Raw genomic sequence first — 27,101 nt, 5'->3', positions numbered from 1 at the left:
GTTTATGAGCTGGAAAGATTAATTGTGGGGACCCCACCACTCGGCAAAATTCATGATGGGAGACCCCAAAATGCAGGGCCAATTTTTAATCCCACTCCAACACAGAGTCCACCTTTTCAGTCTTTTACCGTCGCCTCGACCAGCAGGATTATATCAGCCTATCGCGACATGCCGCACCCTCCACCTGATGGGGCGCGGGCGGCCAGGCCGTGCTCTCACCTTCATGACGTTGAAGAGCACCTCCTGGCCCAGGCTGTCCTTCTCTTTGAAGAACTCGTGCTCGGGGTAGGTGCGGGCAATGTCCCGGCGAATCAGTTTCTCGCAGGGTGATGTCATCTTCAGCAGCTCTGAGTACTGGTCCTTGATGGGCATGTTTTGGGCGTTGCACAGGAGCTGCCAAACGATTCCCCGGAAGTGGTGGGGGATCCCTTTCCGAACCAGGTCCTGATCAGGCAATGTCAGAACAGCCTTAACCGGCGAAGCAGAACAACTGCGATACCTCACAAAATGTATCTATCAGACTCATCACATCCCGTCCTGATGACAGACAGAGCGCAGGAAGCTGACAAACCTACATGGGGCTCTCCGGCAACTTAAGGCCAGCCAGACACCCACAGATGAACAAAAGGGGAGCCCCCGTGATACAAGCCATGACCAAAACAGGCCTGAGACGAGAGAGACCAACACAGAAGGGGCAGCCTGAGCGAGTGGAACCGATCCTTAGGAAGCAGTCATACTGTCCACAGAAAATGTCCTGGCCCAAGTACAACGGTGACTAAATGAGTGAGCTACAACACCCCTTTTCTATGTTAAAGTTTCATTAAACATAACTGGGAAATCAACCAGCTGACAAATGTGAAATGAAGGAGAAAAATTAAGCTGGTTATGAATCATCACTCCGCATTCCATAGTCTGATACTTCATCCATTTAAAGACTCCTATTTTTACCCAGCGATACTGGTTGTCAAGCTACATGTCCTGCAATGTTCGGCCTTACACCTACGGTTACTTCATTTAGAGCAGGAAACATCATCGGTCCCAGCGGGAGGGCTGTGTGTAATAAATAAGTAGCAGACGTCAGTCTGGGTTCATGCTTCATTACTATAATCATAAGGAAATCTTCAGGGACTTAAACAGCACCAGCAATGTTGGGGCACCCAAACACAAGCTCGGCGTGCCATGAGACCAAGACAATCCTCTCACAGCAGTGATGCAACCCCCATGATAATCAGCAACAAAACACAAGACTAATGCGCCAAACTCCCGCCTTCACTTCGCTGCCATTACACTTCATAAAACCCAGCTACACCCCTACCAGAGGTCAGCACACTCCCCAAATCTCCCTAACTGAAGTGCACCCTCAGGGTTCAGGAGGTGCCACTCAGGCTGGCAGGGCGGGATGCGGGGCAACTGCAAGACCACGATTAAAGATCACGCGACTTCATCAACAAGAGCAGATAGGTATGATTCACAGGTCTACAGTCCAGACATTAAACCTCTGAAAAGTGCTACATAAAGACCCATCTAGATAAGACGATGGGGCATAACCTAGGGTTTCTACTGAAGACATTACAATGCTGAGAAAATAAGCCAACAGGACAGCTGAGAAAAATAAAGGCATGATTGATTCACTGACCAGTGATCAAATTAAGGTATTAGAGAGAGTGTTCGCCATGTGATTACAGTATCATCAGTTAAGCATCACGTTTAATGGCTGTGACAGGAAGCACAGCGCACTCAATTGGGGACAGAATTCATTAATGGGTATTAAGAGTCAAATCACATCACTGCATGTATGCATCACTGCCCACTGCCACCAGGGCAGGCGTCCCGATTGGCAGCAGCCCACCTTCAGCTGCTTCTCCTTCTTCTTGCGCACATCCTCCCACTCGTTGACGATGCGCCCCCACAGGATCCAGGAGTCCTCCTCCAGGTGGGAGAGGTTGGAGGAGGCCGAGGAGCTGGACACCAGCGAGGAGCCGCTGTTGCGCCGGGAGCCATTCACAGACTTAAGGGACTTGCTGTCTATCTCCAGTAGCCTGGAGGGGGGGGGGGAAGAGACATAAGACAGCTGATAGCAACAGACATTTCAATTGTCATCGACGTCACCTTCATGAAGCAGGAGCTACAGTCTTTACACGTTTAGCTGGCCAATGACCTTCGGTGCTGAGCTACATGATCCTGAGGACCAGAACTCACAGCCCTTCCCCAGCTAGTCACTGCCAACATAGCAGCTTAATGCCAGAACAGCCACACACACACACACACACACACACACACACACACACACACACACACACACACACACACACACACACACACACACACACACACACACACACACACACACACACACACACACACACACACACACACACCTCTCTGCTGATGTCGAGGGGTTGACCTCCTGCTCACATTTCAGTCAAAGCCTAAGAGTCTGGTCTGAAAAATGGGGTTACCGCACAGTCGGAAGGCACGGAGGAGCTAATCTAAACGTAATCAATGATAAATTAGCCCATTCTCACACGACCGCGTCGCCCGTTACCGGGCATCAAATGTCAACGTTAAATATTCAGTGATGGAAAGACGGCGCATCACAGCCCCTGACTAAAGTCCAGCCCAAGGACGGCGCGCAAAGCCGGCCCATCTAGGCTTTGTGAAGCGTGCCAGGAAGGCGCCCTGTTCCCAGGGCCCTGTTGTGGGGCAGGACGGCATGTATCTGGGGGGGGGGGATAGGTTGACAAGCTGATGCAATGCTGCAAGATTGATGTCTCTTAGTGCCAAAGAACTCTCTGGACAGTGCAGAGAGGCTTGTTTGAACAAACTTATTCTGCGTCCAGCGTAAACTGGCGAAGTGACCAAACAAGGTGCTCTTTAAAGAAAGTGCTACTCGGAGGCTGCAACGCGAAGAGAGAAACATGGGCCAGTTCAGATATAAAGCAGTAGGTGCATCAACCTCAAAAACAAAAAAAAAAAAATTTGCTACATTTTGGAGGTTCTTGAGTAAATATTCATATTTTATTAGCGACCAGCCATGCCAAGCAAAACAAACAGGTGTTACTGCTAACTTCAAAGCAGATTGGCAGCTACTGTAGGCATTCAGCATTAGATACTTCTTAAAGGAATACAACTACAGTATCCCCCTGCAAATCATTGGTCTGAACTTTCAGGACTGAAATCTAGCAATTTGAGATTCTAATCAATCCCAGGACACCCTTTATGCACCAACACCATCCCCTACAGGGTGAGACATCTCACACCTGTTCTCCAACCCTGGCAGGCACTGAGAGATGTGCCAAATCATCGTCGAAATACTCTACAGAAAATCTGCAGGCTGAATTGGTTGAATGTGCATGACAATTAGCTCAGCCAAGCAGATAAGTTCCCGAGCAGAAAGCAAACCCTGGCTTTACAACCAAGGCTTTAGCACGAAGGGACAACCTTCACTGAAGAGCTCTCTACACAGCAGCTGTCAGGTTCACTGCCGCCTCCCATCCTCACCAAAGCCCGACGGCTCCTCTAGTCAAACCATCAACATCAACTGCAGGTCTAACTGAGTCTACCACAGCAGGGCCTGATGGGGAGACGAACTCCCCAGTCTGACAGCTGGATAACAAGCAGACGGCAGTTTGTATATGCTTGCGCCCAAATTTCAGCATTGTGTAAATCAGTGACAGAAAACCACAAAAGGTGTGATGTTATTGAGGCTGAGAACAACACAGACCTGAAGATGTAAACCCTCGTGCATGTCGTCAGTGGGAAAGTAGGTCAAAGCTCTGTTGAGGCTTTAATAAGGGTTTCCTGCGCGGGCAAAACAAACAGAAAGCAGGCTGCCGGTAATACAAGCAGCTCAGGGGTCCCGGTCCCGCAAGATGGAACAGCTCTTGTGGGACGGGGAAAGGATCTTCATCCAGTACCGGGTGGTACAAAAAATGGCGGGGGCTGTTCTTAGTGTACGGCAGTGAGCCTCCCTAGCTCTGCCATGAAGCTCGGGTGAGAGCAGACGAGGAGACACTCGACAACGACATCCGAGGTCGCTGCTATGAACGACGGCTAATAAAACGGAACCAGCAGCAGACAGCAACATTATCGACATACACTGCTTAAAAAGACGCACTAACATATCCTGAATGCAGATTCCCAGAATAAGATTGAGTTTCAAAGCGTGCCAGATTTTGCGCAATTCGAGACCAGTGTTTGTTTACTTTTCATGGGCCACATTTCATAGCGGACATCAAACCGCAGAAATAAAATCGTTTTTTAGTTTTATTTTTCCCGTCGTGAAAGCGTATGCCTGCGATAACCTCTGCTACCTCGCAAAGAGCCGATCAGTACCAGTAACACGGACGCGAGCAAACAGGACTTCAGACCTGGCCGGCTACACTTGCGCAACTCCGGACCAACCGAAGTTTCGACCACCTCCAGTAACTCTCAGACATCACTGATGAATATTTCATAAAGCCTCACTTACAGTTATGTTCTTCGGGCACTTACCTCTGCATTAACACAAACAAAATGGATTCGTCTGTATGCGACGACCATAAGAAAAATACCTGATTTTGTGCCACGATCATTTTCTGAGAAACATTAACCAGCAGATAAACAAGAGAACCGCATCCTACCCGGAAGAAAATACATATTAGCCAACAAAGCCCACAATTAATTCTATATCGGTATGAAAAATGTGTTCTGGCTGGCTGACCATAGAGAAGGAAAATAAGCACTCAGCACTAAACCCAAGGACTGAGGGCCCTGAAGAGAGGACAGGTCAGTTGATGAGGGTTTTGCTGTCTCATCTCAACCGACCGAGGTGAGGAGTCCGGGGCAGAGCGGAGTGCAGAAGAAAGCTCTTACCATGAGAGGCTCATGCCGCCCTCCAGAAGCCGAGAGAGGGACGGGACCGGAGACCAGGTAGGAAGCCGCCTGTAGTTCCTTTATGTGATACGGGCTGAACTGAAGCTCAAAAGGGCAGGGTGAAACTCCACAAGTGACTCTCACATTCACAGCATGCAAATCTTCACGCCACCGCCTACAGGCACAGGGCACGAACTGACCACAGAAAGTGCACGCGAGGAAAACGCACCAGGGAAGAACAAAGAAATGAATCTGCCACCATATGCGATCGCCTCGATGCTCGTTCCTGTCCGACCCACACTTAACGCTAACTTACGACCTTATATTTTTAAGTGCTGTAGTTAAAGAGCCCAGGAGAATAGTGAGCAGAGTGAATTAATGAGAAAACTTGAGGTAATTTAAATGTCTCAGTTGGGAGGTGGTACTCGTGTGCCCAGCTCTGAAGATCGATCAGTCGTCCCCCAGGACAAGTCAGTAGGGAGACTGGGTGAAATCAAGGGAAGCACCACAAGGGAGGCTGACGGCAAAAAGAACCAGCTGCTCGTACTGAACCAGCAATGGAGAAATGTGGAGTTCCAGTCAAAACACAGGGAGACCCGAACAGCCCACAAAGGCGTTCAGACAACTACTGCAAGGTTTTTATACAGAAGCAGCAAATCAGGCACCCAGCTCATAGGTAGGGAAGCGGGGTCCGCTGGGGACTCGGTAAGCTCCAATCTATCAGCCTACATCTCCTAACATCCTAGCACAGGATCCAGAGAATGTAAATCAGTTACCAAAGAAAACACAGCAGGACTTCAGCACCTATGACCTCGACCCTGCAACATCCCATACCGAGAGAGTCACCAAAAACATTCCTCTCCTCTGCACATTCCATCCCGTCTGATGCTTCCTCGGTCCACCTGTGTCAGCCATAACCCGATTAGGACTTAAACTTGTCATTCAAAGACACACCCCAACAAGTAAACCGATGTGTGACGCTGTCCAATGCTCCCGTGTAACCAATATATGATAGCATATGACAAAAGAATGAATCAGATGTTAAATCACAGTAAGAAAACAAACCCAACCAGAATACTGCATTGGCGATACGACTTCATATAAGCTATGACAGAATGTAAAAACAAGGAATATATTTAAACACAGCAAACAGGGAAACAGTGTGTTCTGCATGAAGCAGAGTGATGTGCAGCTTAGAAGCAATGAGGATAAAGCAGCCCCCCACCCCCTTACAGAGTTTAGGTTGCCTAGCAGCAAAAAACGTGATTAGCATGATGGATCATGCAGCAAAATAATCATTCACTCTGAGACACAACAATGTACATTTTCATGGAGAGAAAAAGCCCTGAATGTTCTGTCTTTTAATGCTCTTTCAAAAACATTTTCCACCAGCACAGGGACTGAATTTCACACAAGACTAAAAGCTTACAGGAGGCAGCAGCGTAGGCAGAGAATTTTGGGCCAGATGACAGGGTTGTGAATCTGTCAGAGGGGACAGCTGTCCCTTTTAAAGAACAACGGTCAAAGATCCCCGGGTCAACCCACAAGTAGGCTGATTCTCTGCTGCATGTGTTCTGCTCAGGAGGCCGGAGGGGGGGGCGGGGGAGGTCAAACAGGCAAGTGGGGTATGGGGGCAGCCGGTCCATTGATCCTGATTGCCATAGCGGACAAACCCTTGATGTGGGCTCTGCGACAACAGCCCCTACAGAGCAAAATCAATAAGGCAGCAGGGTATCAGCCTCTCGAACCTGCTCACAGCTAGCTGAGCACGCCGTGCCCCGGACTGAGGGAGCAACACCATTCAACAAACCCCACGTCTAATACCGAGGAATCAAACACAAATTCTTAGACTGGAGCCATGCAGAGGCAGAATGGGGGCTGGGGGCCATTTCAGTACTCCATGAGGTCAGTAAGTACACCAATAAATCCATTTCATACTATTAAAACTAGCTGTGTTCATTTAAACACAAACCATGCTGCCCCCTGCCCCATCATACAGGGAGCAGGTGTGGGAAGCTCATTGTCAGAACCCAGGAGACAGACTCTTTTCACTAGGGACAGAGAACAAAATCCACCCCCCTCCCCCCCAGCTCCAAATGCAGCAGAGCTCTCAAGCACACAACCATCTTCCCAGCCACAAGTTCTGAAGACCCATGTCTCCCATCACTACTCGTGAGGATCATCTCCATCCTGTTCAGCAAAATAAGCCTCATCGGGCACTCTGACTTCTAGAAGCTTCTCTCAGGTCTGCTCTGTCGTACCTGTTCTGTTCCTCCAGCTTGGCCAGCAGCTCCACCTCATCCGGGCTGAGCTGGGAGGGTGAGGACGGAGATGGGGTCGGGGTGGGCGTCGACAGGGTGGTGGGTGGAGTGTGCAGGGAGGAGGCGCCGGTGGCTGCAGGGGGATGCAGTGAGGAAGGGGGGGCCACCTGGCTAGCCATCTGACTGACGGTCTGGGACACAGAGTTCTTCACCCATGAGAGAGTAGAACTCAGCTTTCCTGCAACCTTGTCTGTCGCCACCTGCAGGGAAAGGAGTGGGAAGACACCATCAGGCAAGGGGGGAACGTGGCGGGGTCAGCTCCCAAACGCTACAGCACAAACTTAAACCATTTCTTTTATGACATTTTATTGCAACACTAAACCCCAAAGCCAATAAAAGCAGTTTGACAGAACAAAACCTGCACCTTTCAGCGTATTCTAACCTGTTTTTGTTTTTGTGTAGATTAACCAGCAATTCTGAATCCATAAGGTCAACCGGTGATTATTAACCAGCCTGATGTAGCCTGAAAATCCAGAGTGTGGCTTCCGCATCACTGCAGACCTAAAGCAGACCCAAACAGAATATGTTCCACTGTCTAAAACCTATACAATCAGATGGGGCCTACTGCGACTCAGACCGCAGTGGGACCACAAACGAGACAGCACACAGGCTACCAGAACCTGAATTACTCCTACGATTTTTTTGGCAAGCTCAGAACATTAGCAGACAATCAAGGAAGCCAGGATGGCACCAGATACCAAGAAAAGGATCCAGGGGTAAAGCAAGGATGTGTCATTTCCTGTCAAAGCCAGGACTCACATGGGTGACCCCAAACAGGTCATGGTTCAGCATAGCAGACCCACCCCCAACAGCAGAGCATTGCAACTGCCTGTCCCTCCTGAAGCATCACAGACAGTCATGCAGCCAGCAGAGCAGAAGGTGCCTTGTTTGACGCTACTGACAAGCAGGCTGGTGCAAGTGGCCCACCTGCCCCAGCAAAAAAAAGGAAAAAAGCAAAGGCACAGACCAATATGAATACAGGGGCAGCCCTGGAAACACAGCAAATCAGCCCACACTTAGACTACAGCTATTTGGGCTGAAATTAGGGCAGGAGGAAAAACGTAAACTTTGCAAATGTAAGCTACCAAAGTTTACAAAAACCTGACAGTGTGCGAGACTCATTTATACCACTGCTTGTACCTCCAGCTCAGTGGCAGGAGAGAGAGTAAGGTAGGACATTCACTTGAAAACAGTCACTAATGCACTGGGAATGAACCCTCACGGCCCCATCACAGGAAACATATTCACAGCACTGACCTCGAGTGCATCAACACATCTTTGCTACCAACACAATCTCCGTAATGGAGAAGGCGGTGGGTGTGCAGGGCTGGAGCGGAGTGTTTTCTGCCACTCAGCATCCCACGTGTTTATGCAGCGGTGGGGAGGAAAGCAGTCTAGATAAATACAAGCTACCTTACCTGACCTATGATATCACATAGGCAGGCCAGCACCAAGAAACCACTACCAAACACAGGAGGACAGAGAAGGACGTGGTATGAGCCTGGTAACATTCAAACAACCGAGCGAGGGGCAGCCATAAGCAATAAGGATGCATCGTCTTTGGGGTACATTTTAGCTCACAACAGCACTGCGGTTCCAAAACAAGTTACACAGATGTCCCCCCCCCCTTACCAGTGCATAGGGCTGGTTCCATGCCGCGCAGGGCGTCAAAGGAAGACGCCACGCTTACCAGACCGAGCGGAGATACCGCGTCTCTCAGTTTACTCTTATGTCTGCCCAGACACTTGCTCTTGGTTCCTCAAGTAGATGCAGCAGCGATGGAGGGGTCAAAAGGCCGGTTTAACAGCAGTCAGCACAGCCCAGTGACAAAGTCTGCTCCATGCCTCCTCCCCCCGAAACAGTCTGGTCTGGAATTCACCTGCCGACCAGCCGGGGAGGTGTACAGGAAGTCCCATCGCATAGGGGCCTGCTGCAGCGAAACCGAGAGCTGGGCGGAGCTGTGCAGCTGTGTCAGCCACAGAGGCGAGCCGGGGTGAGTACAGCACTAAAGTGCAAAGACACCCTAAGCAGGGTGATGTTTTCCTTTTTCTTTTTCAACATGGATGAATTTAACCTAATTGTTGAAAGAAGAGGGCGCTATAACCGAGTTAAAAGCAAGCCTCTGACTTTCTCCAATGATTTTCCGAAAATTCAGACCAGCCTCTGGCGTTTACTGAGATCACGTGTGTCTTTCTGCTAAAGGAGGGCATTTTGTTTTACTCTGGCCACTTCTTACTTCCTCATTCCACTGGAATAAGACCACCCCCCCAATCTGTGCTTTTTGTTCCTGTTTAATTTCCCCACAGAGCCTGCTGACTGTTTCCGAATACTAAGAGACAGCGTGCTGATCGCACAGGGGCAGATACGCAAGCGTTCCCGGGTTTTATGGATCTCAAACATGGGTCAACAGACAGCTTTTCTAACAAAGTGCACCACTAGCAACACTTCTTCAAGCTGAGCGGTTTTCTTTGTTGCGGGCCTTCTTCTTAAAGAAGCACAACGCCATAAACAATCAACGTGCACAAACCTGCTTACAAATGAAAGGTGTGAAGCTAAGAGTGAGCTTACAAACTGCCGCACAAAACCCCGGGGTTCAGACAGTCCCTAACAGTACCGAGTATTAGTTTCCAAGCTGAAAATAACAGCAGACTGAGACCCCCGGAGGTGGGGGTCTAGGCTGATAACTCACTGGCCTGAGAACTCAGTCAGCAAGCTGATTGGCTGACCGGACTGGGCTGTAAATAACCCGTGGCTCCTAACCCCATCGAGAGAAGCGTTCACGTTCTGTACACTTTCCAGATTGGCACTGTAACATTGGTGCTTTATAGTGGGCGGTCCCAGTCTAGCAAGAAGGAGGGAACACGTGCCCGATACTGCCATTCCATACAACTGAGTAACTCCACAAACTAGCATCACTCCAAGACAGAAAGCAAACACAAATACAGTGTATATCCGCTGTACGGCTATCTTCCCCACTCTGGTTATAGCCCATTTGTTACATGTTGTTTTCTGCCACTTCACACAAGGGCACTGCTCAGATGACGGATTCGCAGTGACGTAATGTGAGAGCATGGCAAAGAGGTCCCCCTCAGCTTGTGGCCCTGTGGCTGGGCTCACCGCCAACTACAGCCCCCTGACGCCAGGACCTGGGGCCCCTGTGAAACCAGGACCTCTTCCAGAGCAGCTGCAGCTTTTACGAGCGCCGACAGAGGCCCCCCCTCCTTTTTCCAGAGGAGAAAGAAGGCCATTTGGTTTTATTTTTTATGACGTGGCAGCCCAGACATCCTAAATCACAGGCCCCACTGCAGTGAGACTGCAGGTGGGGGTGCATCACGACTGACCAAGCCCAAACCATCTGTGTTTACAAACCCAGAAAAAAGGGAGGTGAACTATCAAACGCCCTACAAAGATACACCGGGATCTTTACACGCTTGCCACCAATGCCCACCCGTCTTACATTCACCCTCCATTCTACAAAAGATGCCTGGTAAAAGGCACATTCACTGCATTAGAGAGAGTTGTGTTAAACCGTTAAATAACAGCAGTGAACTAGCGCTGGCATATATTAGCGTTCCTGAAAGAGGAATTACAAGTGTTGTTTTTCTTTGTGTGTGCGTGAGCTAAAGCATCCCTTAATTAAAATAAAAACTCTGCCCATTTACACTTACAGCTGCTCTCAGCACATAAATCTAGACTTCAAAGGTAGGAGAGCGGCCGGCTCCAGCTGGTTTTCAGAGGAGGAACCTTTTATAGGCCCTGGGACCACAGTAGGCGATTCTGAGTACTTGGGAAAGTTGCAAAATCACAAGGAGGGCAGGAGAGCTACAAATGGAGGAAAAAAATAACCCACTGCACTGGACTTTCACAACGGACTCAGAGGGGATTCACAACTGAGAATGTCAACATATTCAATACTGTGCCGAGCAGGGAAACCCTGGGATTTTTACTTTCTTTCCCTTGAGGACTTTAAGCACAATAGTGTACATACATGGTTTTTTTTTTAATGATGAATAGGCTTCCAGGTCCACAAAAAAGACAGGATACGATGTCAGTGCAGGTTACCGGAGCAGTGCTCTGTTCCAGGATAAGTGAAGAACACAGTGGCACTATGGGCATGACGCTCATGTGACAGAGGTATTCCTGCAGACATAAAGCTCTTCAGAAATAAGACGTCATCCTGCAGAGCGGGCCAAGCTTCCAGGCTCCAGGGCACCTTCCAGTGTGACTTTCAAAGGGGGGAACAGACCCTTGAGAGAACGGCTTACTTCATGGAAAATCGCCCTCTACAGGTGAAAATGGGACCAGGTAAATCAAGGCGAACCTCAGCAGGTAGTTTGAAAATCCGGCTATAAATGTAGACAGACATTTCTGAAGGGGGGGGGGGTACACCTGAACAGCACACTATGGATTCCCCTGAATAACCCATTTAAGGGAAGTGGAAAATGCAAACTCTTCAATTCTTCCCTTATTCATCCTGCTGACTGGCTTTGTTTTGTTTTGTTTGTCATTAGTCAGGAGAAAAAGATGGGGAAAGCCGACCAGCCACTGCTCCCCAGACCAGCCAGGCACTGGGATATCCTGCCTCCTGCACAAAAAAAAAACAGGAAGTGGGCCCAATGAATGTCCCACCCCCAGCTTAAAACTCTGGCCTTAAATTCCAAATAAGGAGGAAGTGGTTTTAATTTTTAGCATACCTGCCATTTCATACCCTGGAGAAGACAACCCCCCCTTCAAACTACTTCCTCTCTGCCAGACGGCAGGCTGTGTCTGGAACGCCGTCGGAGCGCCGAGATGAAGGCCTGGGCGCCTTTCAGCAGCGACCGGCACCGCTGACCCAGGTATAGTGAGGAAAGCTGGCAGCTCTCAGGCCTGTCAACAGAGAAACCTGGGCTCCTTTCCAGCCTAAAAATGGCAGCAGAACCCCTCTAAAAAGCAGAGTTTTTTCTATGTGGCGCAGCAGAGATTATTCACTCCTTGTCCCTGCACTGTTTTGAAAGCAGCTGGTAACCAGCAGGGTGGTTTTTCCCTACTCAGAATTTTTTTTAAGTGTCCCATGTACTAAAGGCGCCCAAATTATTCTCCTGCTGTGTGGAAAAATAAAATACAAATGAATCTTCAGATGCCTGAAACCGAAGAGTCTTCACAGTTCATTCTTTGATAAGCCCATGGAACTTAGACTAGAAATTATTCACTGATTGAAAAAGCCTGTACATACATTTTGGCCAGAAATACACCAAAATACTGGCCGCTGTTAACATCTATGAAACAATGTCGAATCGAGCGATATTCATCTCTGCTCCAAAATTTCAGCTGCTGGGAAGAACGAAATGATCAAACTCAAACAGCAGAGGTGAAAACGAAAAACAAACACAGCAATATGCAGAGCAACAGCCAGGGTCACAGAGACTGTGCCCCGGAAACCATTTGTAGTGCAGTGACACACATCAATGAAGAATTAAAAGCAAAGAGTAACTGACACATGCTGCAGGAGGAGTGAGTTCATCCACACTCCTCCTGAGCTCAAACTTCTGGCTATTATCCAGCTGCCTGCGGGGCAGGAGCAAAAGTCTGAGGCACCACCTGGAACAAACCCCATTATTTCACATTTCCATAGACTCCCTTAGGTTTAAAATCAACTTATCACAATTTTATTTTTATTTTACATTTATTTGACTGAAGAGGGTTAAATTCAACGGGACTCATTCATAAAAGGCCTGTTTCCTACAGATCTGGTTATTTTGGACAGAAAAAACCTGAGTTACCATTTCTGAAATAGGAACAAAGAGTCATCACTCCAAAGCCCTTCCGGGCAACAGCAGAGGCCGCACCAAGCAGATCAGTAGAACAAACCACCCCTCCCTAAACGGCGACTGACAATCTCAGGGGCATGATGTGAGTTTACACTACTGGATGTGAAAACAAAATGCCACCATCCTTTCTTGGTCAAACCAGACCTCCTCCTGCAGGAAAAGGCAGTGTATTCTGACATTAGCAGAATGCAGAACCTTAAAATGTATAAAATAGCCAGCTGCCTGGAACTGATTCCTTCGCTTCAGATGAAAAGATTAAAGGAATGATGAGAACGTCTCCAGATGGAATATGCGCTGCCCAACTAGAGAGTAGGAGAGGTTTCCCAAACAACACTGTTCCACGTCTGTCCCAGATTTCATAATGAGCAGCAGCACACAGAGCGGTACCTGCACCAAGTTCAGCATGAAGGGGGAACCCCAGCCAAACATGTATGCTTCGAATAGGAGGGTTCCCCTTGCTCCCCTACAGGGAGTCTATGGCAGCGTTAATTCCAAAATGTGACACGAGCAGAAGAATCAGGCAAGATTCCCAGCTGCTTAGGAAATGGGGAATTCAGACTGGCAACACTCCAGCTCCACACAAAGCGAGGAGGCATGTGTCATGAATGCTGCCGGCACACGGCAAGTTCTGGTTGGATGACACCTCTAAACCAGAGAAGCCTAATCCTTGGCCCTAGGAAACAGCACTTGCATGACAGGTCGTGGAAATACAAAATCTAATCGGCAGGAATAGTGTGCCAGAACTTCCTCAGTATCAGGGATGAGTTTTTTTTTTTTTTTTTTTTTTTACTTGAGGCTCAAGAGGCCCATGCCCCCCCTTTGATCTTCTTACCCCTCGAACAGAAACAGCCAATAGGACCTCTCTGACACAGACACAAAGTCACACCAAGCAGAACTTACACGTATGGGCATGATGTGACGAAGCCGCGAGAAAGACCTCACACGGCACATGGAAGTTCCAGAACTCAGAAAATAAAGCTCAGCTTCCTTTGTTAAGTAGGGAGATAAAGGGAACTTTGTAATTTTGCTTTAGCCGACGGAACCAACTTAGACTACATAAAAACACCAATAAAACGGTAGACTGTAGTTCTGCGAGGAAAAAAAAAGGCAAACAAACGTAAGGAGAGGTCATGTACAACAAAAACAAAAAATGATGCAGACAAACACCACTGATGACTAAATAAGGGTGTGGTCTCTGTTTCCCTTTCATACTCGGCAATTACCTCTGCCCTGCAGGAAAACACGGAACGGAGGAATAACAAATGGGGAAAGTTCTCCCGCTTCAGAGAAGGAATTTGTTGTGTAGAAGACATAGTAAGATTACATAGAATAATGATGCATTTCAACACACAAGCAACCAGCCCCCATCCACAAAAAAGACAATACAGAACAGAATGAAAAATTAGCAAATGCCTTTTTGAATAATTCAGAAGGCTCTGCGCCTATACACCATTCCATAATGGAGACAATGAGCTTGGAGGATTTCATTCGCCAAATTAAACCTCCCACAGCTGACATAATTATTCTAACATACCAAATAAAACTTCTTAAAAACACATTCCAGGTTTCGGCCAGAAGCTTTCAAAGGGGATGAAGCAACTGGAGAAATCCTAAAATAGCCCGGCAGCACTAACTGGAGACTCTCCAAAAGGACATAGCCATCAGGAGTACTACTGCCCTTATACCTGCTCTACAATAGAAAAGGACAGGTGGTATGACATTGCAATAGGTAGCACAGGGATTAACAGCCTGGCAAAATTACCTACCAAGAAATTAACAGAATGTGGTACTTTATTATCAACATCCCACCTTAATCTAAGGACACAATTTAAACATTTAGAGCGAACAGCAGCTATTGAACTTCATTGTAACAGGTAGACTATAGTACAAGTAAGTTTCTTTCCAGATTAACTGCAATACATTTCATTATACAACCCTCAGACCTTCCATTACAAACCCACCTCATTACCACTTGAAAACCACACAGACCACAGTGACAGAAAAAAAAGTCATAAATGGCAAAGTACAGTAAAGCTGTTGCTTGATATACAAATAAATATATTTAAATATAATATAAAAATATAGAAATTGCTGTACAGTATTTTCACATAGATTCCAAAAAATTGCCACAGTCAGAAAAAAATAATGGTTCAGTTCTCCAGAAATCCAGAATTACATAATCGAATGTCTCTCCTTCAAGTTATTTAGGTGAAACCAGACAGAACCTAAACTAAAAAACACCAGAACCAAGCAGTGAAAGACCACTGTTCAGTCTAGTGTTACTTTTAACCAAGAGTTCAACTGCAGATCATCCGAAGTCCCTTTTCAAGACACTGAAGAGTTTTCACAGATATAGAAGCACGGTTTACCTATAGTGTAGAATGAGCAATCTGGCAGTATGACAGGCTACCAGAAGAGGCCCAGTACAGGGACCCCCCCAATGGCTTATTTAATACCCTAATATCATGAAGACAATATGAAATGATTTGGCGAGTTAAGCCAGGGCAGTGCATACAGTAATAGAACACTGGGGCCCACCAGCTAGTCACCTGGACTTATAAAATAGACAGTGTCATTAAATACAGTGGGTGTAGATGCATGTCTTTACCTATCACACAATGGAGATCAAAATAAAGTTACATAGAAGTCAAGCTGCATTATAGGCTCTGGCTAGACACCTCAAATTATGTCTGTTGCCAAGTGACGTAAAGGAAAGAGGAGGACAGTCTCAGCAGGTACACAAGTACCTTATTAGGAGCAGATAGCAGCCACACACTTTGCACATGAAAGGTTTCAGATTTTAAAAGTGCCTGAAATGTAACATCAAGCATTAGTTCAACATCCAACCATTACAAAACTCGGTCGAATTTCTAAGATAATGTTACTGTTCTTAATATTCATTTTAACTTACGTAGAAAACTACTTCTACTAATCACTATCAAGATCACTACACCAGCATGTGACTAAAATATTGAAAGCTACTGTAAATTACTGAACATCACAGTTCTCACTGGGGGGATCTGTAGTTGTCTTGGTTTCCCCTGGATGTAAGGCGATGATGCAGCTCATTTCATCCTGAAAATTCAATGCCAGACTAGACTGGGGTAAGTCTGGACTAACAGACGGACTCCATTTCATTCTGGGTGAAAAACATGCAAAAAAAATAATAATTCCATTCTACTCTTCTTAAAAAACACAGGACCTTTCATCTGAAGGGACAATGAACCATTTGAGTCACTGGGAGCAAAGGTGTGCATAAACTCCATCTACAAGAGCTTTGCAAAGAGCTTCTATCAAAAGCTAAAGGACTGAACTACCAAAGCGGGGGAAAACTGCAGAGTCACATCTGTGCATCCTCCATGCATCCTCCGCACATGCACTACACACAGGCATAAGAATAAAAGGTCAGAGTATCATATCTGTTAAGGAAACCGACAAACATCCAGAGTGCTGTCCAGAACAATCCAAAAACAAGGCCCCTTCCTGTCTGACAGTGTAAGCCAGCTGCTTTGAATCATTTGTCAAAGGCAGACGGTTTCTGACAGCACGGTGGCCCAGCAGGTGGCACTACTGCCTCACACCTCCAGGGCTGGGGATTTGCATCCTATACATGCTGTGTGTGTTGTACATGTAGTGAACAGTACCTCTAAATTGCCCATCGTCTGACCGCGTGTGACCTATGGACTGGCATCTCATGCAGCGTTTGTCCTCAGCCTTGTACACTGTGTTGCCTGTCATAGGCTACAGCTCCCCAGCTCCCATAACCCTGAGCAGGAGAAGTATTTGAAAAACAGAGATCTCCAATTTGTCCTGTGCCCAGGGAAAGGGTAGCCAAAGAACAAAGGAATCTCACTAAACATACACTCAAGCCAACCAGAGCCAAAGAGCACCAAGACATCTACTAGTTGAAAAGAAAAGAGATCAATAACTACGAAACATTAGCAACATCTTAAGACATATTCAAGGGAACCACACAAGCAATAAGCAAACAGCGCTCTGATATTATAGGATTCCCGTTAATTGCCTGGCGAAACCTGAACGATAAAGTAGCCCACAGCTGTTAACCACCTGGTCAAAGGAACTGTCAAGTGGGGTAACGGTGAAACGCGATGTTGTCACGAAACGGCATATCCAACCAAAGAAAACAAAGCCCCATCGGGGTTTATTCTTGACATAACCTGGGAAATCACAAACTGCCTTACTATTTTATGCAGTAGGCGAAAAAAACACAGTTGATTCAGCACGTTTCTAAATGAAGCGTTAGTCAGCCCACGACTTTGCCCTGATTTAGTCATCTAAAATTCCCAACACATCAGGGTTAGCGTTCAAACCACACACTCGCCAGACAGCAGTCGACTAAATCCCTTGAAGTACTAACTGTGCAAAACATCCTGAAATATGATAAAGTAGCGAAATTCGTTTCTACTGTTACTTCTAGATATTTTCAACCATACAGATGCGCTCAGCACAATTTGCATGTGGCAAATAACTGCCCGGTTTCACTAAATCCAGCTGCATTTGGTTTATTGGTCCCCCACCGGAACCACAAAAACAGCAACGATACGCTTTGAGGACTCAGAAACAACATCCGCCGGCTGCCGACTCCAAGCGAACACCTGAGCAGCGGTCGGGTCCCTGCGAGCCGCACTCCCTCATGCAAAGCCGGCTTAGCGCCGGCTGCTCCCGAGGACGAACATAAAACCAAAAAAAGCAACACATACCATCGCGGAAGGAGACGGCCACGGGGCCGCCACCGTGCAGCCGAAAGCCCGCGTGCAGAAAGGCGGGCTGGTCGCGAGCAGGCTCGCGCAGACCCTGCTGCTCTCTTAGCCCATAAAAGACTGGGAGCACAGCTAAGCTAACATATGCTAACTGACGGCATTCTGGCACGTTAGCGAATGCTAAATAACTGCATGCTAAGCTAGGATAGGCTAGACACTATGTCCACATTGTAGCTATTGTTAGCGATGAGCTCCAGTTCATATATAACAGAAACTTATAGCGCTTACCTGGTAACTGCCAGGTAAATGGAGTTAAATATTTAGGGTTATTATTAGCCAGGAGCGTATTAGTTTCCAGCAGCCCCTGTTCATCCACAGTGATTTCATACAAAACGCTAGACATGTTTTATTTATTCTGCAGTGTCACTTTCCAGTTACACAAACACACCCAATAATACGGCATTTCGACCTGTTTTTTATATGAAAAGATTTATGTAACTAGAGGCGAATTAGCGAGCTAGCTAAAGTTAAAAAGACGAGCCAGCTCGGTGCTGGTCAGTCCAGCCGTCGTTGCCGTACTTATCATGCACTCCTCGCATGAGTTCCAACAGAATAACAGCAAGACATCAAAACTGTGTTTCCAACGTAACATCCGTCAAATACAGCGAAGGTGTTTTTAAAAAAATAAGCGAAGAGTCCGGAGCAGCGAGCCGCCTTCCCGGCACAGCCCGTCCGCCGAGCTCGCCTTACCTTGGCTCCGTCTTACGCTCCACGATTTGAAACATTAACGTCCCATCGAGCAGAGCTCAGCGCGGCTGCTCACCATGTATTATTATTACTGTGTTGATGTTTGCTGTGTCAGGTGTGTGTACGTGTTTTTTTTAACCCCAGCCCCTGTCGTACAATCCAAGACCGTGGGATCCTGTGTACACAGGCAGCCCCCGCAGCTCCGGAGCGACGTCAGCCTGGCATCAGACCGCGCATGCGCCTGCCTGTATTAAAGGGAAAGACCCCCCCTTTTCGCATTGCTTTCCCTGATTCTACCCTTCTTCTGGACTTTTTTTTCCTTTCTTTTTTTGATTTGACGTGGGAGTCAAAATAATGTTTCTTAATGAGTGTTTTTGGCAGGAGAGGAGTTATTTTCTAATGTTACCAAAGTATGATAAATAAGATTAAATAACACCGCAGCACCACGATCCCTCATTGTGTGCAGTAATTACTATTTACTGTCCCTCACCGCTCATCTAAAATGACCCGAGGCTCTTCGCTCATGCCAGAAATCCGGGGAGAAAATTGTCGTTTTTGGCAAATTTTGGGACGTCTCCTTGATGTATTTGTGTTCGGGACAGGACAGGTAAAAATCCAGTTCTCTTTTAAAAGCAACAGGACTGTCAGGGGACTCACCTCATCACCAGCTTTGGATCTCCTTGGGCACAGACATGGTTCCCAGCGTGGATGTGATGTCCCCCTAAATGAATGAAATCAATCCGTGGAGGCTGAATTGACGACTTGCCTTTCGATAGCAGCTTGAAACCGACCTTTCAAGTTTTACACGGAAACTTTGCATGCCATAAGGCGCTCGTCTGACGCTAGACACGCCTTGCAGTGACAGCTCCAATGCCCTTTTGACGAGGCATACTTAGGAAGCCACGTAATACTCTTTTGTGCAATGACTGATTCACATTGTCGTGCAAGCCGAAAGTATTATCCGCAAAAGCAGTACTTAAGGGTTTAAAGTTTAGGAATGAAAACGTTGCCAGGATGGAATTCAAATGTCTCTTACTGCGGTTTATTCTGCTAATACGTCAGATAACATTAGAAGTGTTCGCTGGAATTTCTCCAAAAAAAGGAAGTGTCTTTTAATGGAAATGGAAACGCAACAACCCAGCTTTAGCGGCATCCGCTAATCGGTTTAATCTGCGGTCGGAGTCCTTCCTGGGCTTTCATTAAAAGAAAAATACCGCTTCCAATATCGGAGAATTCGGTAATATGTCTTGGAGCTCCCCCTGCTGGAAAATCAAAGAATGTGCTGCACTAAAACGAGCTAATCTATTTAGTCGCGTAATTTTTCAAAACTTTTGGAAATCAATGCAATATGTTCACCTTCTTAAACTAATTTCCCGTCCGTATTGATTGCACATCTCGATTTATTTCAAGAGTTTATGTCAGTGGTGCAAAGTGGTTTTGCTTGTTGGTGTTTGGCAAATAGCCTCATTTAGGAATGTTTGGTACGTTACAAACACATGCACTTCACAGAATTTTTATAACGAATGGCAAAACAAAAAGTAAGCAGGACTTGAAATATGAGGGATCTATAACAGCATGAGACAATCAATGAAATTTACCGCCCGAGTTGGAAAATCTATTGTTTTCTGCCATGTTCATTGGTTAGCTATTGTTATGGGATAACACACATAACTTTAACTTTAAGGCGAAAAGTAACCAGTGATTCTATTATTAAGATACCACTTTTACTGGGCAGTCAGCACAGAGAGGAGGAACGATCAAGTAGCCACATGTAGAAAAATAAAGCATCGTGAAATCTTGCCGAACTTACAGTAAAAATATTCCACTGGTTTTTAGGTATTTCCCATTCATTTTTCCTTGCGTTGTATGACACTGCCACCCACAGCCTACCCACGCATACCCACAGGTCCTTTGGCGCTTTCTTTGCCGTGGTTGATCGATTCATCCCATGTCATACAGTATCAGCTCCGCTCCTGATGAGATCGGCAATCTACAGAGACCTAGCTGACCTATAGGAGACATTTGTGTGTTACCCAGCCAAAACCTAGACGTGTCTGTTCATCTGGCTTTGGCACTCCGTGCTTTCACGGGCACAATTCCAAACGTACTTTTTCTCCAGCACGCAAGACAAACGTAATGGTTGAAGTAATGGGGGTACAGTTCATTTGTATGGCCAAAATTTAGCTGATTAGCTGTTTATAGAGTCTGGTTGCCAGTTGATTAAATAAATGAGGTACTAGTGATATGGAATTAATGGGAGTTAATAGGTCGAGAACGTGTTAGGTGTAAATCTGGCAACTTGGAATATATCAATCTTCTAAGTTGTATATCCTAAACGGGCTCTCGGTGTGTGGTACCTATCCTCAGCTTCTTTTTGGACTGTGGGGGGAACCAGAGTACTCAGAGGAAACCGCACGATGACAACATGCAAAGTCCAAACACAAGGAGCTGGTGGAGAGTGGAGACTCAAGCCCCAGTCCCCGAGAGGTGTGAGGTAATAGTGCTAACCACTGCCCCCAAAGTAACTCGATAATATTCAGATCTGGTGACTGTGCAAGCCATGGGAGATGTTTAACTTCACTTTCATGTTCATGAAATCAGTGTGACGCTAGTCTTTCTGTGTGTATAGGTGCATTATGATCCTGATATACAGCACTACTTCATGGTACAATGTTTGAATCACTGGGTGAACTTGGTCCTCCAGAATGGTTCGGTAGTCGTTGGCAGTGACATGCCCATTTAGAACATATAGTTAGGGTTAGGGATTGCCATGATATTGCAGCCCAAAGCATCTCTGATCCACCCCCCATGCTGCATTCTGGGTACACAACAGTGCAGGTGGTGGACCTCTCTGGGGATTCTCCACACCATAACTCTCCTGGATATGGGAAAGATGGTGAAGGTTGACGACATCAGATAATAATATAGGTTTGTCCACAGTACAAGATTGGCACTGTTGGCACCATCGGATCTGATGTTTGGCATTGGCACGAGTGACCAAACGTTTGGCTATAGCAGCCTGACCATGAATGGGGGAGAGTGAAGGTTCCGATTTAATTCTGAAGTGAGTTGGGCAGCTGTGGTTTTATGTGGGTCAGTGCCTGGGGATCCCTTTCAAGCAGCTCCCTTTTACGTCCACAGTTACTCTTCTTGGATGTGATCCATCCTTTATGGTGGTATGCTGACATTACCCAGGATACTGTGGCTCTCGATACACCATAAGGACTTGCTGTCGGGTTACAAATGCACCAACAATCTGTCCTCTTTTGGACTGTGATACGTCTCCCATTACGTTGTATGGATTCCGATATTTTATGCACAGCTGTGCTACTGCTCTGCTAATTCAGCTTTGACACTCTGCTTTGATGGGATGGAATGTGCAATCAGCGTATATATAGTGATGAAGCCTCATACACCGTTGGCGAGGTGTATCAGTTTCATTGTCCAGCCCCTTCATATTGGTAATATGAATGTGAAAGCCCCAAAACACACGAAGACATTTTCTCTCATACATAACTAAAATGTAGACACAACTCACAGGGGGCAAATAGCTTTTAGATAAAATAAATTGCAGTCTCCATTTTATTTGTAGGAGTGATCATGAAAAGTTCGTCTTGTACATGATGAAAGATGTGTATATTATAGAGGTGTTTCTTTTTATTTGAAATAGGTTCTTCTTAAGATACCGATAAAACTGAAATGCTGTCGAACAGCATAAGTACAGTACAAATTAATGCATGGAAACATGTGGAAGCGATTAATCAAATTCGACCGGGATAACTTCGGAGTCCCTGTCCTCCCCTGCTATAGGGGGCGGTAAATATTTCAGCGTAGTTCCTGACCGCCGCTACGCTATTTACCGGACATGCGCATTGCAAACTTTCTTTTCCCAGTGCAGCAGTACTGAGATCCTAGTCTGTAGACTTCGGTCTCCGGACTAGTTGAGGGCTAAAAACCTGCAAAATGGTCAGTAAAGTGGAATAATATATGCCAATATGAACACGCAAGATGCTATCCGTCTATTTCGTGTGAATTGTTTGCCATAATAGTGCTTTTAGATGAATGGATGATGTTAGATTTCAGTCTGACGTCCGGTGCTGTGGCGACATACCAACGTGGCCTAATGGCTGCTGGAACGTCTTCCCTGCGTTGTACCGTTTGACACACACACACAGGGGCTCCGCTGTCCCTGCGGCACATTTGAGTTCGTCTCCTGTATACATTTCATGAAATTTCTCTCCGTAATGTAGGTTTCTGATTCACTATAGCTTGCTGGCTAACTGCGGAATCTAGGTATTAGATGACGCCATGTTTGAGAGTTTTTGATTTTTTTAAGGAGACAAGTCATTTTGTAGTAAATTGCTTCCAGACCCCGAAGTTTTCGGTGTCTCCTTAAGGCTTTTTTTTTTTTTTGCTCAACGCAAACACATTAGCATTTAGCGAAACTTGTTCCTTGTGTTGGAAATAGTTCTGCTTCCAAAATGTAACGCGTCTAAATGTCTGCTTCTGACAGGGCTTCGTTAAGGTGGTCAAGAATAAATCCTACTTCAAGAGGTACCAGGTGAAGTTTAGGAGGAGGAGAGGTAAAATTACTTTTTAGTTCTCTTTGCAGACGGCTAATGTGCTGTAAAGTGGCAGGATGTCAACGGCCTTCTCATGGTTCTCCATGAAGAAAAATGTAATGTTTATGACTGATTTATGTAGACGTACCTGATAATAGATCTTATGGGTCCATTCCAGGGAGGCTGAGGTTCTATTTGTTTGCTCGCCTTTTTCAGAGGGGAAGACAGATTATTTTGCCCGCAAACGCCTGGTGATTCAAGACAAGAACAAGTACAATACGCCCAAGTACCGGATGATCGTCAGGTTCTCCAACAGGGACATCGTCTGCCAGGTGGGCACCGGACATCCGTGCTCTGAAGTGTGCTGTCTGTCCCTCCAGACCATGCTTGAGTGCTCTGTTGGGCCTCCGTGCCACTGATTGGGAGGTTGCCCGGTTCTAACCCCGTAGCCACATCTGCATTGGGCTCTTGTGCAAGAACCTTAACTCCCTTGAGAACTGCTCCAGGGGCCCTGGGTGGATTGCTCACCCCTTTGTCTTAATAAAGTGCCATTTGGGGGGAAAAAATACAATCCTGTGTATCTGTCCATGTACTTTTATGAAAGGCAAATTATTTATTGGTCAGTGGTCACCAAGCCTGCTCCTCGAGATTTACCTCCCAGCAGAGGTTAGGCCTTAATTTAACACACCTGATACAGAGAGGTATTGGCGCCAGCCATGTTAAAGCTAATACTAGTATCTGACACTGAGATGCTGCTGGAGTGCCCGATTGTCGCTATCGTGTGTTAAATTAGCCACCTAAGCTATGCAGGGTGGTAGACCTCCATGAGCAGGATGGGTGACTGCTGTTCTAGGTCGCAACGAAGTTCTTCTCACTGCCGGTGCTTTAGAGCTTGTTCTGTCGGTCAGTGCCGACCTGGTCTGAGTTCGCTGTTCGCTCCCTTCCAGATCGCCTATGCGAAGATCGAAGGGGACATGATCGTCTGCGCTGCCTACTCGCATGAGCTGCCCAAGTACGGCATCTCTGTGGGTCTGACTAACTACGCCGCAGCCTACTGCACTGGGCTGTTGCTGGCGCGCAGGGTGAGCCCCCCCCCCAGGACGCCGTCTTCTCCCGGAGATCAGTGCTGTGCTGCATGCCTCTCTGCACTGGGATGTTTCTGATGTGATACCCCGTAGCTGTCAGAGTGCAGTGTGCACACCAGTGTCCGAGTGGCACGGCATTTGTGGACCTGTCCATGAGCTAGATTGCGTTTGTTTATTTTGCTAGTGCGTGTTCCCTGGAGTTTAGTGCTCAAGTGTTATTTTAGTTAAACCAATGACACCGGGAGGTGTTGAAGCCTGAATGTGCGTCACTCCACTGATTCCGTACTTGTTACGCCTGTGTGATGGCGGCGGTTTAGATATGTGCAGAACTGAAGGTGTGGCGATATGGTTTGCGTGTCATCATCTGTCTCTGTTCTCTTGTGAGGTGCTGCTTTACCTGTCTGTGTGCTGCCGTTCTGGGGAAAATGGGCTTAGAACATGTGTACCTCCGCAGCTGCTGAACAAGTTTAGCCTGGACAAGGTTTATGAGGGCCAGGTGGAGGTTACGGGCGACGAGTTCAACGTGGAGAGCATCGACGGTCAGCCGGGTGCCTTCACCTGCTACTTGGATGCGGGTCTGGCCAGGACCACCACTGGGAACAAAGTGTTTGGGGCCCTCAAGGGTGCTGTGGATGGCGGCCTCTCCATCCCTCACAGGTAAGCAGGGGTCCTGTTTCCTTGCAAGCCAAGCCTGCGTTGACTCGCGTTCGTGGCTGAGTTTGTTGGCGATGGATGTCGCTGTAATGTATGCCCTCTAACATTTTAGAATTTGAAGTTTTGAATATTTTGATTTTAATTATTGACACACCACAGTGCACAACAACCAAATGTGTCCTCTGCATTTAACCCATGTGTGACATAGCAGGGGGCAGCTAATTCGGCACTGGGGAGCAGTGCTTGGGGGCGCTGCCTTGCTCAGGGTACCTCAGTGGTGCTTTGCTGGTCGGGGATTCGAACCTATAATCTTTCATTTACCAGTGTGCGTCCCTTTAAGCCGCACTTTAAGAGCTGTATAGTGTTATTTATTTTTTTTTTACAATATTGACTGTCTTTGATGCAGTGATTCCCGAGTCGGTCTCGTGGGTCCTGCAGGCAGTCCGCATGGACTGTCTGGCTGGGGGGAAGCCGAGACGCTGACTGGCGGGGGCTCCCCGGGGGCCGTCTTGGGAAGCACTGCTTTTCTGCATCAGTGTATGCAGTCTTGTTTTTAGGTGTTGTGTAACTTGCTATATTTTGGTTCCTGGCTGTCAGAACACCTGTTTCAAGCGCATGTCTGATCTTGTAGAGAATATCCAGTGGCTGGTTTCACTTCCCAGTCAGATCCAGTACACCCAGTTGACACTGCATGTCTGCATTTCCCCAGCACCAAACGATTCCCTGGCTACGACTCTGAGAGCAAAGAATTCAACGCCGAGGTTCACCGCAAGCACATCATGGGCATCAATGTCTCTGAGTACATGAGGTACCTGATGGAGGAGGACGAGGACGCCTACAAGAGGCAGTTCTCCCGCTTCATCAAGAACGGCGTCAATCCCGACTCGGTAAGGATGCGGCCGCCCTGGGGCACATCATCCTTCGGCGTCATCGGTAGGGCCCCGGGGGTTTAGGTGACGAGCTGCTCGATGATGATGCCTTTGGTCCTGAGCAAACTGTAGTTGGTCCTTCATTTGCATGGCTGATGGAAACCTGTTTCAAGACGGGGCTGAGAGCAGCTTGTTTATCTACTGAGACCTTTGGCTTCTCCAAGTACAGAAGAAGACCTAGCTTCCATGGGGGGTATTCCACAAAGCAGCATTTCCCTGTTGGCTGGATAACTTAAGCCAAACCTGAAAACTGTCCAATGGGAAGTAAGAAGTGACATTCCTATTGGACAGTCCCTACATTTGGCTCAAGTTATCTGGCTAATGAGGAATGCCTGTTATGTGAAATCCCCCCCCCAGATGTCTGTTTTTTTTCCAGGCCTTGGGACCATTTCAGTAGACATTCTACAGCTTGGCTTGATGGCCAACAGAACGATTAAGCTTTTGTTCAGTGACACTGGCAAACCAGTGCAGTCTCACTGTAAATGGGGTGCATGTTTTCAGTGATCGTTGCGGTCCTCCTTGAGACCTTAAGTTTTAAGCCAGTGACTCGGGTCACATGAGACCCCTTCCTCAGTTTGACTTTGCACCTTTTCTCACGTCGTCTCCCCCCCCCCCCCCCCCTTAATGATATGTGCTTAGACCTTGTGGCACAAAACCGAAGTAGGTACCCAGTGTTCCCAGTTGCCAAGGCTGTATTACACATGGAGAGAATAGGTGATTAGGGGGGTGAGCCATTGGTGCAATGGAGCCCTTGAGAGAGTGTTTCGGAACTTGGTAGAGCTGTATAAAGAGACTCTCTGTGACACGCACGCCTGTCATCCCTGCAGCTGGAGGAGATGTACAAAAAGGCCCACGCTGCCATCCGCGAGAATCCGGTCCATGAGAAGAAGCCCAAGAGAGAGGTGAAGAAGAAGAGGTGGGTGCAGCCTGAGTTTCCCTGAAGCTGTCGAGTAGAAGATCACACACTAATAGCATGCTGGGGTTTTACTCGGCGCTAATGCGTTCTGCTTCGCTTTCCGTCCCCGATGCAGGTTGTTCTGAGTGCTTTGTAAATCTTACCCGACCTCACCTTCCATTACTTAAATGGTGAAGATGTCCACGATCAGTTTAATTGACCAGATGAACCACAGTGTTCGTATCGGCCTCATTGGTACTGGTTTGGAGGTCTCAGGTCTGCCCTGGCGGTCAGACCACAGGTTCCCAGTGTGTGTCTGTGGCAGAACCTAACGGCGTGCCGTCACTGCAGGTGGAATCGTGCCAAGTTGTCCCTGGCCCAGAGGAAGGATCGCGTGGCCCAGAAGAAGGCCAGCTTCCTCAGGGCTCAGCAGCAGGAGGCCGCGGAGAGCTAAAGTATCACATGCAACCCCCACCACCTCGGGCTTCCCGAAACATCGTTCTAATAAATGTATGGAAAAGAA

The 27,101-nt window shown here is 47.2% G+C and overlaps 2 protein-coding genes across 8 annotated transcripts in view; one reads left to right on the top strand and one right to left on the bottom strand.

Moving 5' to 3' along the window:
- evi5a (ecotropic viral integration site 5a) overlaps positions 1 to 19,275 on the bottom strand; it is a 36,281-nt gene extending 17,006 nt beyond the window's left edge. For 2 of the 7 annotated variants that reach the window (XM_048988765.1, XM_048988766.1), the window contains exons 1-4: positions 18,530 to 18,669; positions 7,116 to 7,375; positions 1,850 to 2,039; positions 220 to 444 (exon numbers count right to left, since the gene is read on the bottom strand). In XM_048988765.1, coding sequence (XP_048844722.1) covers positions 220 to 444; positions 1,850 to 2,039; positions 7,116 to 7,375; positions 18,530 to 18,532 — 678 coding nt within the window. In that variant the 5' untranslated portion in view covers positions 18,533 to 18,669. Of the gene's footprint in view, positions 1 to 219; positions 445 to 1,849; positions 2,040 to 4,854; positions 5,006 to 7,115; positions 7,376 to 7,557; positions 7,686 to 18,456; positions 18,675 to 19,110 lie in introns of those variants that run through there. The other 5 variants (XM_048988768.1, XM_048988767.1, XM_048988770.1 and 2 more) reach the window with 5 other exon arrangements.
- Positions 19,276 to 22,314: 3,039 nt separating this feature from the next.
- On the top strand, positions 22,315 to 27,101 carry rpl5a (ribosomal protein L5a). The gene is made up of 8 exons (XM_048988791.1): positions 22,315 to 22,419; positions 22,967 to 23,036; positions 23,232 to 23,347; positions 23,963 to 24,097; positions 24,555 to 24,757; positions 25,464 to 25,641; positions 26,511 to 26,599; positions 26,930 to 27,101. Exons 1-8 carry the CDS (start codon positions 22,417 to 22,419, stop codon positions 27,030 to 27,032), a joined length of 897 nt encoding a protein of 298 aa, XP_048844748.1. The 5' UTR covers positions 22,315 to 22,416; the 3' UTR covers positions 27,033 to 27,101.

Source organism: Brienomyrus brachyistius, chromosome 21 (genome assembly GCF_023856365.1).
Source record: "Brienomyrus brachyistius isolate T26 chromosome 21, BBRACH_0.4, whole genome shotgun sequence".
NCBI classification, from domain to species: Eukaryota; Metazoa; Chordata; class Actinopteri; order Osteoglossiformes; family Mormyridae; genus Brienomyrus; species Brienomyrus brachyistius.
Note: the sequence above shows the minus strand (reverse complement) of the source record. Positions and strands in the feature narration are given on the sequence as shown.